The 18,787-nt window shown below is 48.8% G+C and overlaps 1 protein-coding gene across 1 annotated transcript in view; it reads right to left on the bottom strand.

Annotated features, from left to right (window-relative positions):
* Positions 1-16,640, bottom strand: part of dpp10 (dipeptidyl peptidase like 10) — a 47,128-nt gene extending 30,488 nt beyond the window's left edge. Inside the window, exons 1-2 of the mRNA XM_076167819.1 lie at positions 16,616-16,640; positions 15,222-15,317 (exon numbers count right to left, since the gene is read on the bottom strand). Coding sequence (XP_076023934.1) covers positions 15,222-15,317; positions 16,616-16,640 — 121 coding nt within the window. The remainder of the gene's footprint in view (positions 1-15,221; positions 15,318-16,615) is intronic.
* Between the last annotated feature and the right edge of the window lie 2,147 nt (positions 16,641-18,787).

Raw genomic sequence — 18,787 nt, 5'->3', positions numbered from 1 at the left:
ACCTCATTACAGCACAAGTTGCTCCGTGGCCATGAGCGGTCGGGCGGCTCGTTTGCTTCGCAGGCGTTTGGCAGAGGAGACAGGGTCTCTCTCCCTGCGTCCTGAGTGAACCTGAACATTCACACATCGGGCAGCGAGCCGAACAGAACTGGTGCATTAGGTCTCCAGATGTCAGTTGTGGCTGCGCGGTCGACGCCCCTGCAGCCACAAACGCCATCTGGAGACGCAGCGCGGCCCCCTGCAGCCCGATCATCAACACTCTGTGTGTGTGTACACGCCTCAAGCGCTGCGCGTTTTCAATTATTTCTCCATGTTCATGTGTGCATCTCATTATTTTTCCTGATGTACACGACACAACTTCACCCAAACACGGCCTGCAGCGGTCAAACGGAGTCAATTTAAGGCCGAATATCTGCGGATCCGATGACTCCGGGCCTCATTAGCGACACTGCGGCGAAGTTCAAACATCAAAGGATTCTCCTCGCTGAGCCGCACTGCTATATTCTTTAGGAAAGGCATAATTTATTTTTGTTTAAATTACACAGCTCGCGTCTGAACTGCCCACGACGCGGCCGTGACTGACAGGAATGAAAGGATTCATCTCTGCCCACTGGCCGGGGGTGGAAGCGGGGGGGAGGCAGCCATGGGTGCAGAGCGCTGCGGAGGAGCGTGACCGTGGCGTTTTACTAATTAAATCCCTGTTGTTCTGTTTTGTTTTTAGATCACTTAAAGGAGGCGGTGATTTCACAGTACACAGATAGAAGAACGTTGGGAGCATCAGGAATGAGTCTGCTCCCCTCCTGCTTCCTCCTCTCACACTAAATGCAAAGTAACACGGCACATTCGTCATCATTACCTGCTGCCAGTCGGTGTCAGCTGCAGGTGCTGAATGCTAACCAGACACAGAATCGGGGTTTCATTCAGGGATGTGTCTCCTCTGACGGACCATCAATAATTCATCCCGTATCAAAATCTGGATTTGGGACGAAATCATGAATCTGTACTCTCACACTGGGGTCACATGATTCACAGGTAAGGTCCCTAATGATGCAGCGTTGTGTAGCTACGCTGATGATTCACCAGTGTGAAAGCGTTTTTGATGGCTTTTCAACCCTCATACTGCACGATAAAGCTGTTTCTACACCTCTGATTTCAAGGTAACCACAGTAACATGACTTTCTCCTGGTGATTGAAGTGAAATCAGACTCTCATATCACTTTAGTTAAGGACAGTAATTTAGAAACAAACTCTGATATCTCCTATTCTCTCGCTTTGTATGGTGATCTTCCCTCACGCCATTTTTGGTGCTGCAGCTTCTGCGGTCTCTTGCACAGACCGGAGTTGGAAACAGAAGCAGGAGCAGAATTTAGCCAAAGTGAAAGCATAATCATCATCATCTTCCACTGGCAGACTAAGACACTCAGCCAGTGAAGTGCAGAGGCTCGGGGGCCAAGTAGGAGCTCTGGGCACGATGTAATATGCATGGCACGCTCTGAATTATTTAGCCAGGGTTGCGTAATGGTTGAATCTGTCTGCACGCTCCAAACTTCCACCACATGTCACAGCCGGTCAAGCTCAAAGCAGACTTGTTAAAGGCACAACACCAGTGCTGACGCTCACGCTCACGCTCACACACACACACACACACACACACACACACACACACACACACACACACACACACACACACACACAAACACACGTTAAAGGTTTGCTGATGCCGTTAAACTAAACTCGCCGACTTTGGTTCACTGAGGGTTTGCTCTTTAATAATGTAAACATGTAAACACTCGTACATTAACAAGAGGTTTTAGGTCAATTGTAGACGTAGAGACGTAACTGTTCACGACTTTGATACAAAGTGGACTCAGACTTGGCCTTGGCCTTGTTGGGCCCCTGGGGACCGCCTGTACTGATGACATGAATACACCCTGAGCTGTAAACGCAGAGGAAGATTAATGACACAGGAGCTCAATTAGAGCAGGATGACAACATTCATTATGGATACAACAACCATCAGCACAATAGTTGATAATGAGTGGCAACGAGTGGCGAACCCACTCGGGATGAGGAGGGGTCGTCACTCAGCGAGCTGTGAGTGCATCCACAAGCTGCGGCGGCCACACACACAGCACATCATAGGGACGACTGCACGGACAAGAACGTGTAACGACCCTGCTGTAGTCCAGAGGACGGGCCACGTCCCATTTGATTGATGTTTTAAATCACTTGGACGCCACTGCATTGGCCTATACATCAAAACAAGCATTGTGATGCAAATGCAGGTTTGAGGCCGTCGCAGTTCTTTACCGCGCCAGATAACGGCTCTGAATAAGAGAGAGAGAGCACAGACACGTCTAACACCGCTGATAAATGAGGACGAACTGACGGACAGAGATGATACACGGTTTGGACGAGGGGTTAAGGGAGCGATCCATGTCCTGCTGTGACGCTGTGTGTCCCCCAGTTATGTCCTGACATCTCTATCTTTGCAGCTCTATCTGTGTAGCTCTAATCTCTCTCTGGTGACTCCTGTGTGACCAAAGCAGTCACCTTGCCAAAAGGTGCGAACGACTCTCTGAGGTCTACTTCAGGTTTACTGCTACCGACTCAGAACTGAAGACCAGCGTTCAAGCCTGAAAGAAAGGTCAAGGTAACTACAACTACACCTGTTTAATGTCTGATATTCTTCCTCCACAGCCGGAACTCATCACTTTTGTCCATATCCAAATTTGGCTGAGACCTGAAGGTAAAAACGGATGATTTTCCTCCTAACTTGCGACACTCATGGCCTCTTAAACATGAAGTTCCTCAATCTCTCAACCAACGGCTCGTGATTATGTCCGCTTCATTTCTGCAAAGGGTAGAGATGAATGTAGCGTACGAGTCTGAATCTCTGCGAAATGAAGCATTTATGTGCGTGGCAAAGCGAAGCCACTACAGTGCAGCTCAGCCCAGTTCCATTCTCGTACTTCTACTGTTTCTATTCCAGCCCAATCGTTATTTTCTTGGTGAAAGTGACTTTGCAAAGTGCCGTCCAATCAGCAGTTATCGACAGAATCGTAGCAGACAAGTGCTTTAAATGAGAGCGGAGCGCTTCGGTCATCTCAGCCTCCGACTCCCAACTCTTCTTCCCCCGGCAGAGAAATAAACGAGCAACATCCTCCAATGAGATTAGAAGATTAAGAGACAGATTAGAGAAACATGTCAACTAATTAGACACCGTCAATAAAGAAAGTTAATTAATTACCGCGTCCTATTTAACAAACCGTGCCGAATCTTTGCAATTGACCTGTCGGGGGTTGCGAGCCAAAGGCCACGTACCCTCGAGCATTAGCATTAGCTCCAGCCAGAGCCGCTTCACTGTGCTGCAATTTAAATGAACAAAGAAGCGGCAGTGTATTATACCTGTCCGTCATGACTAATACGTCTAATTCATCTCAGCTCATTGTGATTCTTCCCACCACGCACCACTCTAATGATGTCACGCTTCATTTTCATCAGAACCAGAGATAATAAATGGACAGAGGAAGGCGGATGATTAATATCAAGAGCCTCCTCCTTCAGCGTGGAGCACACACTCCAAACCCATCAAGTTTGTCACTGTGTGTGTGGGGGTGTGTGTGTGTGTGTGTGTGTGTGTGTGTGTGTGTGAGCCCTGTGCCGCCGTGATGGGCTCTAGTCCCTCAGCACTCAGAGCAGGATAAGAACCTGTTGTATGCTGAACAATAACACCAGCACATTTACTTATAATTACATTTTTCCTCCCAGTATTGTCGATAATGAGCCGCGGTGACGCGTTGATGCAAGAGAAGAAACACAGGTTAGCAGCAGGTGAGCTACAGGTGGCAAAACAACTAAGTGTTTCATTGTTTAAAACATAAACAACTGAGAAGAACGTCACAATTAGCCGCCGAAGGAGAACCGAACAGGCGATGACTCATCACAGCATTCGCTAGCTGCTCTGTTAGCTATGAAATTAGCAAAGCTCTAACTTTTGTTTAACTAATGATGTGAACCCCACCTGAACACCGACTTATTATACAGAACATTCTGACAAGAAAGAGGAGAATGTTTATGAAGAGTGACAGCCAAGCAGCTAAACCGCAGACTTAGCAATGCTAACGGCCGTAAGCCTGACCTGAGCTACATCGAAGCCGCGCGGCTGACGCACTAAGCCCAGTTTCTTTCCACTAAGGCCGCACAGGCGAAAGTATTACGAGCGGTTTAAGCAGACAGCGAGAGTGATCCGCTCACGTCGGGGGAAACAGCGTTAAGGTGACGTTTCCTCTGTGATGCAAATGTTGATAAAGCGCTCAGAGACCCTGTTAGCACTGGAGGGGAAATCACAGCCACAGATGGATCCTTCCTGCCAGTAGTGGGTACACAAAGAAAGAAGAAAAGCTTTGATGCCATTTAAGTTTGACTACAGAAAGATGGCGTCAGAAACTTGGGACTAAAATCTCACAATGTGACAGCGCCCAACACGGTGCAGATGGACGATGAGTTGCTGATGCGTTTGTGTCCGGATCGTACCATTCACCAGGACTCACACATTAGTGACTGACCTATGGGATCGGTGTTGCCAGGTGTGACCTGCTCAGGGGTTTTCACCACCATCTCACTCATCAACTTCATCAAAGCTTCGCCTCAAGCCATCTCCTGAACGCATTGCTCTCCTCTTCCTCTCTCCTTCATCTAAAACGTAAAAGCAGCAGTCGTATGAAGCACATTTTTTCCCAGGAGAGCGCTGTCCCTAAACCCCTCCTTGATCCTCTTCCGTTAGCGCTGGGGGCTTCTCTGCTTACACACACACACACACACACACACACACACACACACACACACACACACACACACACACACACACACACACACACACACACACACACACACACACACACACTCAGAGATCCTCTTCAAAAGGTGCCTTTCCAAACCTCTCGTCCCAGCAATCCCAGCCTGCACCTGGAAGCCCAAACGTTCCATAGAGTCAGCAGTTACGCCTGCATCATCCACTTCCCCTGTGGCGGAATACAGGAACATTTCCATTATCTCAAGGTCTTTCATCACTAGGTCAGCTCACGGGCACTCGCTACATAACATCACATGTACGGCCCAGAAGCTTGTGCTGAATGACAACAGCGCAGCATTTCAGTTTGATGAAGTGGAAAACTACTTCTTGGGGATGGTTTGGAGAGGATGACTCAGATAAAAGGTCAAAGTCAGATCTCGCTGTTCTACTACCATTTCATTTTCAGTGCGCTGTCAACATTTCCGCTTTCTTTCAATCTCTTTGAACTGCAGAAGCTCTCTCAATAAGATACACAGGGAATTAAAGACAGAGCTTGTGGCTTCGCAGCTTCCTGTTCTTCAAATGCGCCGCAACCGCGTAGGAAAGTGGATGTGCAGATGACTGCTTGCATTCTGTTCACCCGACGCTGGTCTTTCTCTTTCTAATCTGTACCCGCAGGAGGAAGCGGCGTCTATCTGGAGATGGACAGGTGGCCGCGTCACGCTTCACAGAGCCACTTTAATTGGGATCCTGTGTATCCTGTAGCAAGAACTCTCACCGCCGTTCATTGACTGAAGTAACGCGCGGCGCCTGAGACGTATAGTTAATAATGAGACGGGGCGCCGTTTCTAACTGGGGTTTCTCATGTTTGGAGAGTGTGAGTGAGAACAAACATAGAGAGGAAGATGGGACTGAGGCACCGGAGCTCGTCCTCTTATTAAATCCATAACAGAGCCTGGTGTTCTTATCAGGGTCGCACTGCAAACGGAGAGGTTTTCAAAGCTGTGGCTCTGGTCTAATTCAGTGATATGACTCGTTACAGTTTCAAATAAGACCGAAATTTTCAAGCAAACCAAAATACCACAACAAAAGCAATCTAGCAAAAGAAGAAAGAAGAGGGAGAATCCCCACAACACTATACCAGGACTGCAGATTAGTATAGAGCGACTACAGAAGTGGCACAAGTTCCAAGTCATAACCATCATTAGGCCCGCTTTAACGTCAGAATGCTGAATTTGAAAGAAATATAAAACGTCTGCTACATACATTATGTGATGAAGAGGCGCTGATGACTGAAACAGGAGCATGGAGCACATATGACAAGAATCTACCCTTTAAACATGTCGATCCAAAGCCGAGTTAGGTAACGGTTTAGTCACTGATGCGTAGGCAGTGATGTGGCAAACAATATGCCTTAATCACATGTTCAGAACACACAAAAGAAAAGGAGGAACCACATAATAGTGCAGTTGAAAATGTACTAAATATCAGCAGGCCTGAGGCGGCGTGAGGCTCGTTGGTTCTGAAGTATTCAGAGGGCTGCAGACACTTTGTCATTGAACAAAACTGCAGCCAAATAAAGACTAAAATGCTTCACACTCAGGTCACACGTACAGAATCGCACAGAAGGTGTAATAAATCCAAGTGTTATCATATAGTTTCATTTCCATGGTGACCACCTTAAATGTGCGAAAAAAATCGCTCGTCATCAGATGGCGAGGAGGATGGGAGATGTGAGAGGGTTAACTAATGAGACTCCTTTGTCCTGAGAGGTCTATATTTAAACCTGCCATGTTTAATTCATCCTCTCACACTCGCCCGCCTGTACCCGAGATGGAACATCACATGTGCTGAGGCTTAATGAAGTGGAATGTCTCAGCCCCGTGGCAAGGTCGCACAGGTTAGAGATCGGATATGAGTGTCGCTCCATAATGCATCCGCCCAAATGACCCAAGGGGAAGACGGCAGAGAAGAACATCTGCACTCAGGTAAGAGCGCCGGGTCGAGTCCGAGACCAAACACACACCTGAACAACCACTTAAACTCAACTTTCCCTGCTTTATTTAACACACGAGCTGTTCGGATGATCAATCAAAAACCCAGAGCTGTAGGGTTTGGGCAACGCTGACAATATCCAAAGGTCCAGCTCTCACGTTCACAGCTCGGCCTTTCATAGACCATAAACCAGCCAGTCGGGGATTTCAAGCCAACAACCTTCCAGTCAGTCAGACGCTGCTGCTCCAAACAATCCTCTAATTCACATCTCAATGCCTTCGCCTCCTCTTCCTCATGAAATATTTGCTCTGTGCGATATATTGCTGCAGTCAGAGAGGAGAAACAGACTCTCGTATGCTTATAACCTTGACGGCCAAACAAGAAAACATTCCACAAAAAATATCAGCTTTTCAAAACAAACCACTCTTTATCAAAAGCAACGGCTCCAAAAGGTTACGTTAGACGTCTCCATGGCGATGCATTCCCACGTCTCTGTGAAATAAACAGAGCAAATTTACGCACACACACACACCTCAGGTTTGAGCAAAACACAACGTACGGCTCTAACGTGCTGTGGAAAGTTTACGAGCTGTTGTCATAGCGGCGACGGCCATTAAGGGCGAATCCCGGCCTCAGGGTGTCAGGGTGACGGCTCGGCAGAGGCGTGAGACACTGACTCCATATTGGACAGTGAACACAGGTGACAGGTGTGCGTGTATGTGTGTGTGTGTGTGTGTGTGTGTGACTGGCAACACAATGCAATACCTGCTGCTGGTTTTATTTTGACACCTTTGACAGTTGAGGCGTTACTCAACCGCTGATAAGAACATTTACAGCTGGATAGAGTTTTACAGCTCGGAGTAAAAGAACCAAATACGCTGGGAAATACATCTGATCCGTCATTAAACGGTACGTCATAACGTGCTAGGATGGACTGTGGATGATGGAACTCATCCCAGCTTCTGTTCACACGGTAAAGTCCTTACATTTGACACTTTATTGGTCTTATAGCAGGAAGAGGAGTTTTGTCCTCTTCTGTCTTGCTGCTTCTGCTGCTGTAAAGCCTCTCCTCCCTCTGGGATTAATAAAATGCTTTCTCTCTCCTCCTTTCAGAATTAAACTTTACTACAGCATAACCAGCTTTTACCATACTGCATCGTATCGTTCATCATCTTTGTTCCAAACCACCAACAGCCACGAGACAGATCAATATTTATCACATCTGCCCGACTACAACCAACGAGAAGCGCGGCCGAGTCGTCTCCGCGGCGTTTATCCGAGAGGCTCCTTCAGTTCTGCGGGCTGGTGAGAAGAGGCGGCCGTTTGAACCTCGGAGGCAGGACCAGATGCACCATCTCGCTGCCATCTGCGACCACCCAAGAGCACTTATCTGCTGCTCTCTGCTCCCGGCACTTTAACTGAGAGAAGGAAACACACCGGACAGATACCGAGAGACCCCGATGCAGCGCGTTGTGAATAAAATGAGGCCACGCTCATGATCCTCCACATGCATCTTGGCTCTGTGGGGTTTTGGGGCATGTGGGGTCTGGAGGCTCGACCCAGACTGAGGAGCGAGAGCAAAAATCAATCTGAACTCTTCTGACAATGTTGTGTCAAGGTAGCATAATGCTTCTCCTCATCTGTTCAGGAAACACATTCACATTACGAGCATCTGGAGTCTGCAAAGTCAATGGATCAAGCAGCAAAGAGCAATAGGCCTTTTGGAAACATATTGGTATTGATTTCTGTGTCATTCACTCCATTCTGAAGCTTTCTGGCTTTCAGCTACGAGCTGCGCGTTAATTTGAGACGCTCCCGCCCCCGCCGACTGCCACACACACACACACACAGGCAGCAGGAACACAGAGTTTTACTCCAGCAGCACCAGAAGCTTTCCACCATCGTCAGCAGGGAGATTGTGTTTGACCGTACAGAAGACAATGACAAACTAATCAGACTGATGCAGACGATACGTACAGAGTTTGAGTCGGTCGTCTCTTTAAACCTGAACCCGGCGTCCATGCGACCGAGCCCAGTGCGACAGGGCGTGACAGGCTTAATGGTGATTCTAGCCCAACGCAGGCCTACTGCTGAGGCCTGTCAGCCAGCCGCCTTCATCCAATACATCACCCTCTCCTACTGCTGCCCTCCTCCTCCTCCGAGATCAATACCCGGCCACACTAGGTCACGCTTCTGCCTCTGCCTCTCATAAAGCCTCCATACGTACAAAAAGGAGGTCAGAGCTTTGGTCTCACACCGACCTCTATCTGATGAATTCAGACAGAACCGCTGTAATGGAGCTCTGAGTCTAATCAGAAGGCTGATTTAGTTAGCAACATAAACACAAACTGACATATTTATACCGTTTCCATGTATCATCCATGTTGTACCCAACAAGTTGAGACAAGAGAGAGATCACATTGCTAAAGGAGGGTGGACACCAGATCTGTTTAGAGTTTATCCTTTAGGTACGTCTATACAGGAAACAGTACGTCTATACAGGAAACCGTACGTCTACAGGAAACAGTACGTCCACAAAGGAAACAGTACGTCTACAGGAAACTGTACGTCTACAAAGGAAACTACGTCTACACAGGAAACAGTACGTCTACACAGGAAACAGTGCGTCTACACAGGAAACAGTACGTCTACACAGGAAACAGTACGTCTAAGCAGGAAACTGTACGTCTACTGCTACTACTACTATTGTCGCTGATGACATCCTTCTCCCTTAGTGGGAGATTGTGACAGACATTCATTTCTCCACTTTATTGCCGCCGTGGTTTCCAGCCCCTCCCCCTCCCGCTCGCCGGCGTGATGGCTCTCTGACACGCCGCCTTTGCGGTCGGGGATCATTACAGTTTGCTATTTTGGAGAGCATTTGTCCTCTTCTGGCGCCGGGCCATTATGTAAATTACACATCATCCACAATTCAACTTACAGAAGAGAAAATGTCTGAGTTACTCCCATTGAGAACAGTCTCCTGACAGACTAATGGCTGTGTTTATGCCTTTATGTCCAAAAATCACACATAATTCTCCCAATCTCTCCCGTTTAATCAGCGTCCTTCACCGCTCCCAACATACAATAATGAGCATTTAAGAATCCACAAAGCTGGCGAGGATCTAACAGTGGAGCAGAATACAGAGACGAGAGCTCACCAGGGGCAGAGAGGCGTTCAAGTTCTTCACAAATGAGGGGAAAATTCCACACACACGCCTTTAAGATGAGGAGGAAGGAAGAGGATTTGCATGTGTGTGTGTGTGTGTGTGTGTGTGTGTGTGTGTGTGTGTGTGTGTGTGTGTGTGTGTGTGTGTGTGTACATGTCAATCTGTCTTTGTCTTTCCATCCGTAGCTGTCCAACTACTTTGAACTAAGGAGCCGAGTGTGAGACCCTTACAGACCTTCACGCTCTGACAGATGCGTTTGCGTGCCTACATGCACAAATACACAGATCTGCATGTCGGCAAACAGAGCCACACGGACAGATGGACACACACACACACATTCACACACACACTAGCACATTCCCCTGCACTGATGCGGCGTATTAAGCATCATTTCCAGGCACAGCTTGGGGGGTCTCTAATGTTAATTAATGGCAGGCACCAGAGCATGAGATTCCTAATTAACCCCTGAGAGCGATGCAGCCGAGGCACGCAGTGGAAAAACGGCCTAAAAAGAGCAGTATTTACTTTGAGAGACCCCGTGTTCCTCGTACGTCGCAAACCACTTTGCAGATCGTTGGCAGCTGACGACGACGTCGCCGATCATTTAGTCCCGTCGCCGCCATTCGCAGTGGCAGGGGACCGGGGATTAATTGGCTTGATCGTGTCGCTAATTAGGTAAATGAAGGAAAATCAAGGTGGGTTGATGGCTGAGCGATGCCATGGAGCCGCGGCTGCTACCTGAATAATCCAGCAGAGAAAATGGATCCGCCGGAGTCGCTTACTTCAAATCAGTCCACGATCTGGCGTCAACACCTAATTACTCTACGTTACACACTTATTAAGGAGATGTGCCTCTTATCTAAGGGCCACAAACCCATGAAACACACACACACACAAGCACATAACATCTGTCCAAGTGTGGCCACGCATCAGCAAGCCACCACACACACACACACACACACACAGTGCCCAATTCTCCATTTAGAATAAAAAAGGTGTGAAAGGGAAACAATGCTTCAGCAGCGCCGGCCGGCCCGCGGTGAGAGTAATGGAATGTGTCAGCTTGCTCATGTGTGCCAAGGTAAGTGGCTTCACCCCGAGGGGAACATTGGTGGCAGAGATCATCTTGACGTTATAAGCCGCGTCTGAAGTGCCAATACAAATGAGCAGCACAGAGAGGAAGGCGCTGGTTTCCTGTGCCGGAGCGGCCCTGTGGCGTTCAGGCCATAGCCTCAACGTCTCAGGCTGCAGAGGAATCATATAAAAAGGAGAAGGGAACGCTGTGAGGAAAGACGGCGGGGCGGCGGGGCGATTCATGAAACACGCAGCCTGATGTGACGCGTTTTAGAGGCCGAGGCGCCGTCACGCAAAGACGAGACACGCTTCAGTCCGACAGGAAGTTCCAGCTGCTGTCAGAGGTCAACTCATCTGATACATAAGCACACTCAGTTGATTCATCTGTTCATTTAAGTGGAATGTTTTGGTCCGATCACGCACACATTTGTCCTCTCATCCGTTAACCTTTGACCTCTGCATCTGCTCATCTATGAAATCCATTTCTGCGCGTTATTAACAGCATCTGGAGACGAGTTCACACACAACACACACACACACACACACGTGCCTCCACACTAAAGTCTGGAGGATGACTTCTGGGATGAAAGTCGTTATTTCTCATTACTCTGAGCGTTAAGTCCGACCAGAGCTTGTCAGCTTATATCAGTAATTAAGGCGGCGTAGGCGAGCGTTTATCATCATCAAGGACACACACTTGACCGATGATACGACTCCGCTTCAGCAGCCGTCACCTCCCATTACAGCTGCGGCGCCTCTGCACGCCATTATCCCTTCAACTTCTCCGCAGCCATTACACCTGATGTGGTTTGTGAGTCACATGACACAGCTCAGGGGAAATTGGCTTAAGTTGACGTTTAATTACACAAACGCGTCATGAAGAACGCCGCCGCCGCCGCCGCTGCTGAGCCCGAGGCGGCATGGAGATACCAACGTGCTGAGACGTTTCATGCAGACACTGTTGCCAGGGAAGAAAGGGAGAGGAAGAAAGGAAGGAAGGGAGGAAGGAAGGAAGAAAGGAAGGAAGGAAGGAAGGAAGGAAGGAAGGAAGGAAAGAAGGAAGGAAGGAAGGAAGGAAGGGGGGAAGGTAGGAAGGAGGAAAGGTAGGAAGAATCAATTTGTTCCCAGCGAGCAAAGAGAAGCGACAGAACTTGGAGCAAACTCATAGTCGGTTGAGGCTTCTGGGTAATTTGTATCAAGTTAACAGCATCGGCAGGTTAAAGCTCAATAATAGATTTGCAGGGTGCGAGTATTGACCTTTAGTATTGATTAGTATGAGCTACACACAGCTGCACACACACACACACACACACACGCGCTCTGTTCTCCCCGTGTTTGCTTATCAGCGGTTTGCTTTGCGTGAGCAGTGAGGCGTATTTGCCTCACAGCAGGTTTGAGCAGCGATCAGGCTGTGCAGAGGTCGGCACAGAGAGCTTTACACAACCGGCTGCTGCCAAACCTGAGCCCATATGTGGCGGCGGCGGCGGCGGCGGTGGCGGCGGCAGGGTGGCGGCGCCTCCTCTCACCGGGCCGTCAGCGGCGAGGGGCAATCGGGATATTGTGATGGAGAGCGACGCTCGGAGAGGAGAGGAGAGTGCAGCATGGCGACGGCTCAATGTGACTTTGAGGACATCCGGCGTGTGTAGTCTCTCATTTACTCAATCACACACTTAGAGAGACACACACACACACACACACACACACACACCTTCTTACTTTAATTACACGTCTCCCTGCAGACCTCCCATCAATACCTACTGGTCCCACATCACAGCCAGGATGAATTTCCCAGCAGGCTTTGTGACTCGGAGACTAAGCGCGCAATTACGCCTGAATGATCGCCAACGCAAGGAGCTCCGCCCCCGCCTGAAAACCCAGCAGGTGCACACGGCGAGTCGCTGCGCTATTTATGCTCCCACGGCAACGCTAATCGATGTAAATGATTTGATGATGCATGTCGCAATCAACAGGATGCCAAGTCACCAATCTGAACCGGGGATAATTGGCGGTTACAGTCATCATCGTCATTACGCCGCTCGGGACGAGACGGCGAGGGCATTTCAAGAAAACAATGGCCTGTGAAAGCCGAGGCCTCATTACCTGAGAGATGGAGGCGCACCTGATGAATCGCCGCACTCTCAGCCTAAATCCATCAGTAATGATCCATTCAAGCTGACTAATCACCGAGCCGCCGTGTCAGGATGAGGCGCCTGACCATTCTGATCCAGCCGCCCGTCCATCCAGAACATTATATTGGCACTCGTCTCGGCGGAGTATCATTTAAAGTCACTGACGTACCGGGGATGACAGGCTCCGTGACAACGCTTACTCTCCATCTCTCTCGTTCGGGCCGATGGAGGAAGTCAGGCAAGGGTTTGGCAAGTTTGCTGCAAACAGACGCTCCGACTCTGTGAGCAGCTCTCTAACTCATGTCTGTGGATTTGCACATTTACTCGTTGTACCACTTGGACCGGCTTGATTCGAGCACTAGTATCAAGTCAAATCTGTGGGTATAGAGCAACTATACCATGTGAGATCGGGCTCAGCAGGCGTCCCACCAAGGGGCGCTTCATGTACCGCCGATGGTCCTCAAACCACAGCTTTATAGACACACTTCCTCACCGGCACAGCAATTTAACGATGTGAAACTGAATTATATTTATGGTTTATTTGCGTTTCATCTTTGTGGTATGGATCTGGATTTGTTGTTGTTGCTCGGCTACTTTGATCTCTCTAACACACTTACATAAATATGACCTCGTCTAACTTGCAGTTGATGAATCATGAGATCAGATGATAAATCCATTCAGATAATAATTTAATCCAGACGGAGATTAAAGGCTTTAAATCCAAACCTTCAAAGCTTCAGCCTTGAAAAAATAAAAAATAAAGAATCTAATTTTTGCACCAAATCCCAGTAATCAATCTTCCCCTCTCCCAGCCGGCGTGTGTGTGTGTGTGTGTGTGTGTGTGTCTTATCTTCTCCCATTTGTCTGGGGTCTATTTTGCCTCATCCATCCATAAAGCTCCCTATAAAGATGACTTTCCTGACTGCCTCATAGCACAACAGTGCTGCTCGCTCTGTCTAGCCGGAGGTCAGCTCAGGGAATGAGATGGCGTTGCGGAGATAGTGGAGAAATGTCACCGGGGGATGAAATATTGATGGACAGAAAAGGCCTCGCCTCCTTCCTTTGCCCTCGGGCGAGGAGAGAGAGAGCGAGAGAGAGCGAGAGAGAGAGAGAGAGAGAGAGAGAGTGAGAGAGAGAGAAAGTTACACAGTCGATGAGCAACAAACAAACAAACGCAGAAATCCGCGGAAGAGGAGACAGATGGAGAGCGAAGCCGGAGCGCCAACATCCCGTCCGCCCGCGTCCTCGGTTATCGCCTCTCCCTCTCTATGCAAAGCCAGAATGAGATTCGCCCGTGCGCCTCACTTGATGCGGCTTTACTTCCAGTCAAGGCCTGGCAGGCTTAACACATGATCCCCCTCCTCGCAAATCACCAATCAATGCGACGCAACTAAGGCGAAGGGAAATAAACGAGCTCGTCTGAATCTGCATAATGAGATGCGAGGTAAAGTGAAACACGACGGCCTCGCTCCTCGCCCCAACTGTACCAGTCGGGGCGTTTTGGCGGTTTCCATTTTCAAAGCGGCAGAGACGGCGGAGAGAGATTTGTTTAGCCTCTGCAGCACAGACTGTGAACCCGACACGGCGCCGTGAATGCCAAGTAAGTGTGAAGGTGTTTTGGTAAATATGTGCTCAGCGGCATAAAGAAGTGGGCGAGTAAACACCGACAGACAAACTACGTCTCACTGTTCTCACTGTTCCTGTAGAGCGTGATGATGGTTGGGCCGCGAAGGGAAGACGAGCAGATGCAATCCAGACTCATCTGAGATATGGAACCAAACTATAACGAGTAAACAATTACACACAAGAGTCTGAGCAGGAGCGTCTTCCTACACTACTGTAGCAGAGATCTCAGAACCTCCAGAGATCTCAGAACCTCCAGAGATCTCAGAACCTCCAGAGATCTCAGAACCTCCAGAGATCTCAGAACCTCCAGAGATCTCAGAACCTCCAGGCCAAACATGTGAATTGCAGATTCCAGCACACGAAGCTGTGTGAGGGCCACTAAGCTGATGAAGCTCCGCCTCCCAGCAGTGCGGTTGCAGTGGATTTACTCACCATTGATCCATTTAGCCTCTGGGTCGTGGACTCCGAACTCAGGTTTGAACAGATCCTCCACGGTCAGCTTGGTGTCGCTTCCCGCCTGGCTGTCGGCTGCAGAGAGAGAGAGAGAGAGAGAGAGAGGAGGGTTACTAAAGCTCCTGAGGAAGAGGACGGTCACCTGTTAGGCTCTGAGGACATTAGCATTTACTCAGCATCAACACAAAGCCAAGCGAAGCAATGTGGGTCGACCTTGGGCCAGATTTCCATTTACTTTGCTTATATTTGACACATTTGAACCTTTTATGGACTGAGATTGGATCACCATTTGTGTGCTAAGAATCCTGGGACTGATTCCATTTCTGCCTGACTCCTCTGTTTATCCAGACTAAATCCATTTCCCAAGCAACCAAAGTTGATGCAATTGAAATTCAGATTTCGCCGGTGAAACTTTTAAACTGGGAGCAGCCGGGTCGCTCCAATAACTCCCTCACTGATGACCTGTTTCAACCGGATAAGCAGAGGATTAGTGATGGAAGTCGCCATAGAAACGCCAGCCGCAGCACTCAGCTTTAGAAGAGACTTCCCTCCAAATGAAGAATATCACAAAATTTGTAACAAAAGCTAATAGACGCAGCCAAATGTCACGAGGGCTGAGGGCCACGTCTGGACCCAGCTGGATGTTTGCAGCTCTTCTCCAACCAGATGTGCCCAACGCCCTTCTTACACACCGTATACACACAAACACACACATGTATACATAGGGGAGGATTCAGAATTCATGCGTCCGTGACTGTGATCTTTACTGGACTGGAAGCTTCTGCTGCTGTTCAAACACAGCCGCCCTGGAAAGGTTTTCATTTTTAATAATGAAACGTTCTGCCTGGAGCGGAGAGATGGACTGAGTTAAGCCAATTGTTAAGCTCCTTCTGAATAGGACAGCTGCTGATTGTGAGCAGGAGAGGAGGGCCAAGTCCCTCTGAATGTCAGCCATGTTGGCTTCCTCTGCTCTCTCCACGCAGCGTGTTTGTCTCCGAACTAGATGGAAGTCCAACCAGCCGTGCGGCCGCGCTCCCTCAGGGCGCACGGCTGCAAGCGGGCGTGTCCAGAGAGCATCATCATTCAGAATGTCATTCAAAATAGAGACAAGTAAATGGGGCACTGTCACTTTAAGACACCCATGGAGACGGGTCTAACAATAGGCCTACGACAGCTGCATCACAAACATGATGACATGATCTGTATGTACAGGAACGATAGAAGATACGGAGTAGGTCAGAGCTCGAATCGTTAAAATGTTATTTTGGCGCCGTACGACATTCAGGCGATCCTGCTGGTTGTGGGTTTGCAGCCAAAAGCGGCGCCTGAAGCAGAGTGTTTGATTTTCCAGGCGCGAGGCTGCGGAGCGTTACCTGGCGTGAGGAGGATGACGGACATGGTGATGAGCGAGCAGACGGCCAGGATGACCAGCAGAGCGATGGCGATCCCCTTCCAGTTCCTCTGGGGAGGACTGACCCCGCCCAGGTCCTGCAGAGAGAGTGAGAGGGAGAGAGAGAGAGAGGGGGAGAGAGAGAGGGGGAGAGACGTCAGATGAAGGAGGTCAAGGAGAACACAGTGATTTAAACTAGGTAATGTTATTATAGCGCGAGATGGAGAAACCACGAGGAACAAATAAATACAACAAACATAAAAGCACGACGCTCAGGCCTCATAACTCCTGATGTGCCCATAAAAGACAACAGCGGAAAAAGTTCAGAAATAAAAATGTAAAAAAAACTACTTTAAAGTGCCACCACACACACACACACACACACACACACACACACACACACACACACACACACACACACACACACACAGGGCTCTGTTATTTAAGGAGTCAGCGTGTGATACTGTTCCTCAGAGAAATCAATGATCTAATCGATTGTTCATCTTCGCCCGTTTAAGCAGACATGCCCCCGCTTCTATCCGAGAATTGGAACATCTGACCGGCTCACGATAAGCAAACGCTTTTACAGCCTCACATCAAATACAGGTAGAAATGTGTCAGGCTCAGCGTGTACAAACGAGGACGACAGGCTTTGATGTATGTTTGCGTTTTTCCGTTATGTAGGATTCCAAACGTAAATCAACGACATAACAACAGCAAATCCCAAAAGCCTCGACGACGCCCCTGATACAGTCGCAGAGACAAATCGTCCGTTTAGCGTCCAGGATATTGATTTACTGTCGAAAATGTGCAGTGACAGTGCTGGAAGAAGCTTCATGAAATGTATAAAAGACAAAATAACAATAAAGATCAGATAGAATGGAATAAGGGTATGCATGTATGCATGGAAACATAGGTGGGTTGGGGGTCGGTGACCATCTCATACTGTATATGCTCCTGCACACACACACACACACACACACACACACACACACACCTATTACCGGGTCAAGTCACGTCCGGCGTCGGTCAGATTTGCATTAAACGGCCTTGGTTGAGCTTCGCCGCGAGCTGGGAAACCGCAAATTCAACGCTTCCTGATTTGAATTGCAATGCTGCTGCTGCTGATCCATTGCCATTCGCCACCGTTTCCTGTACCGTGAGACGATCGGCCCTCTGCATTTAATGCGCCGTAGCTATGAGAGCTGGTGCCCAATATGGAGCAACGCCAGTGTCTACTCTACAGCCTAGTGCCTTGGCTTAACGGCAGCGGCAGGAGTAATTATGGCTCCTTTCTGGAGGCATTAGACGGTTTTAAGCGTTTCCTTTTCCGCCTCATCTGCAGGGCTGGGATAAGCCGCCTGTGCTGTAAATATCTTCTCTGCGTGAGTCCGTCCGGCCCCAATTACCCACAAAACCCTGCAGGTGACGACGCTGCACTTCGTGGCCGCCGACCCATTTCCATACCTCCATCAGCCGGAGCGGAGGAGGAAGCAATCAAACGGCGTCAGATCACGGCCGGATTCTGCTTTTACTAGCACAAATCTCTCTGGGGTTTTTTTGCGGAACTGATTGGCTGAGTGCCGATTCTTTGGTTGGTTAAAAGCATTTTAAAAAGCAGATTCTTTTATTAAACTTTCGAATCTCCTGTTTGTTTCTCTTCATTTAAGGAGGAGGCTACAATACGCTCATCTGTGTAGTCTTTGCGTTAAAGTTTCTGGGATAACAGGCGGGCGAAGAGGGCATATTTTCAGAGTTAACCCTCAACACACACACACACACACGCAAACACACACACACCGTCCTCGTGTGTGCGTATTGCAGGGACCTCCCGTTTGCGTTTACAGCCCCCGACGGGCTCGTAGGGCTGATCTATTATCGGGACTTGGGCCGTTGCTCATTTCATTAATACCACAAAAGCCTGGATCGTCCTTGAGCGCTGACAGCAACTCTAAATTGCCAACGTGCCTCCATGCATGCGATTCTCTCTCTCTCTCCCTCTTTCTGTCCCTCTCTCTCTCTCTCTCTCTCAGACTCTCTCTCTCGCTTTCATTTTCTCCCCAAATTTGCTATTTAGCCATTTTTTAATCATCATCCCCGATACATCAACTCAATTATGAGCGATGACAGAGGCACTGAGAGAGTTTTGACCCAC

The sequence above is a fragment of the Genypterus blacodes genome, unplaced genomic scaffold (assembly GCF_046128005.1).
Source record: "Genypterus blacodes isolate CSIRO-AG114 ecotype Tasmania unplaced genomic scaffold, CSIRO-AGI_Gbla_v1 ptg000176l_1, whole genome shotgun sequence".
NCBI lineage: Eukaryota > Metazoa > Chordata > Actinopteri > Ophidiiformes > Ophidiidae > Genypterus > Genypterus blacodes.
This window is presented reverse-complemented; position numbering and strand designations above follow the sequence as displayed.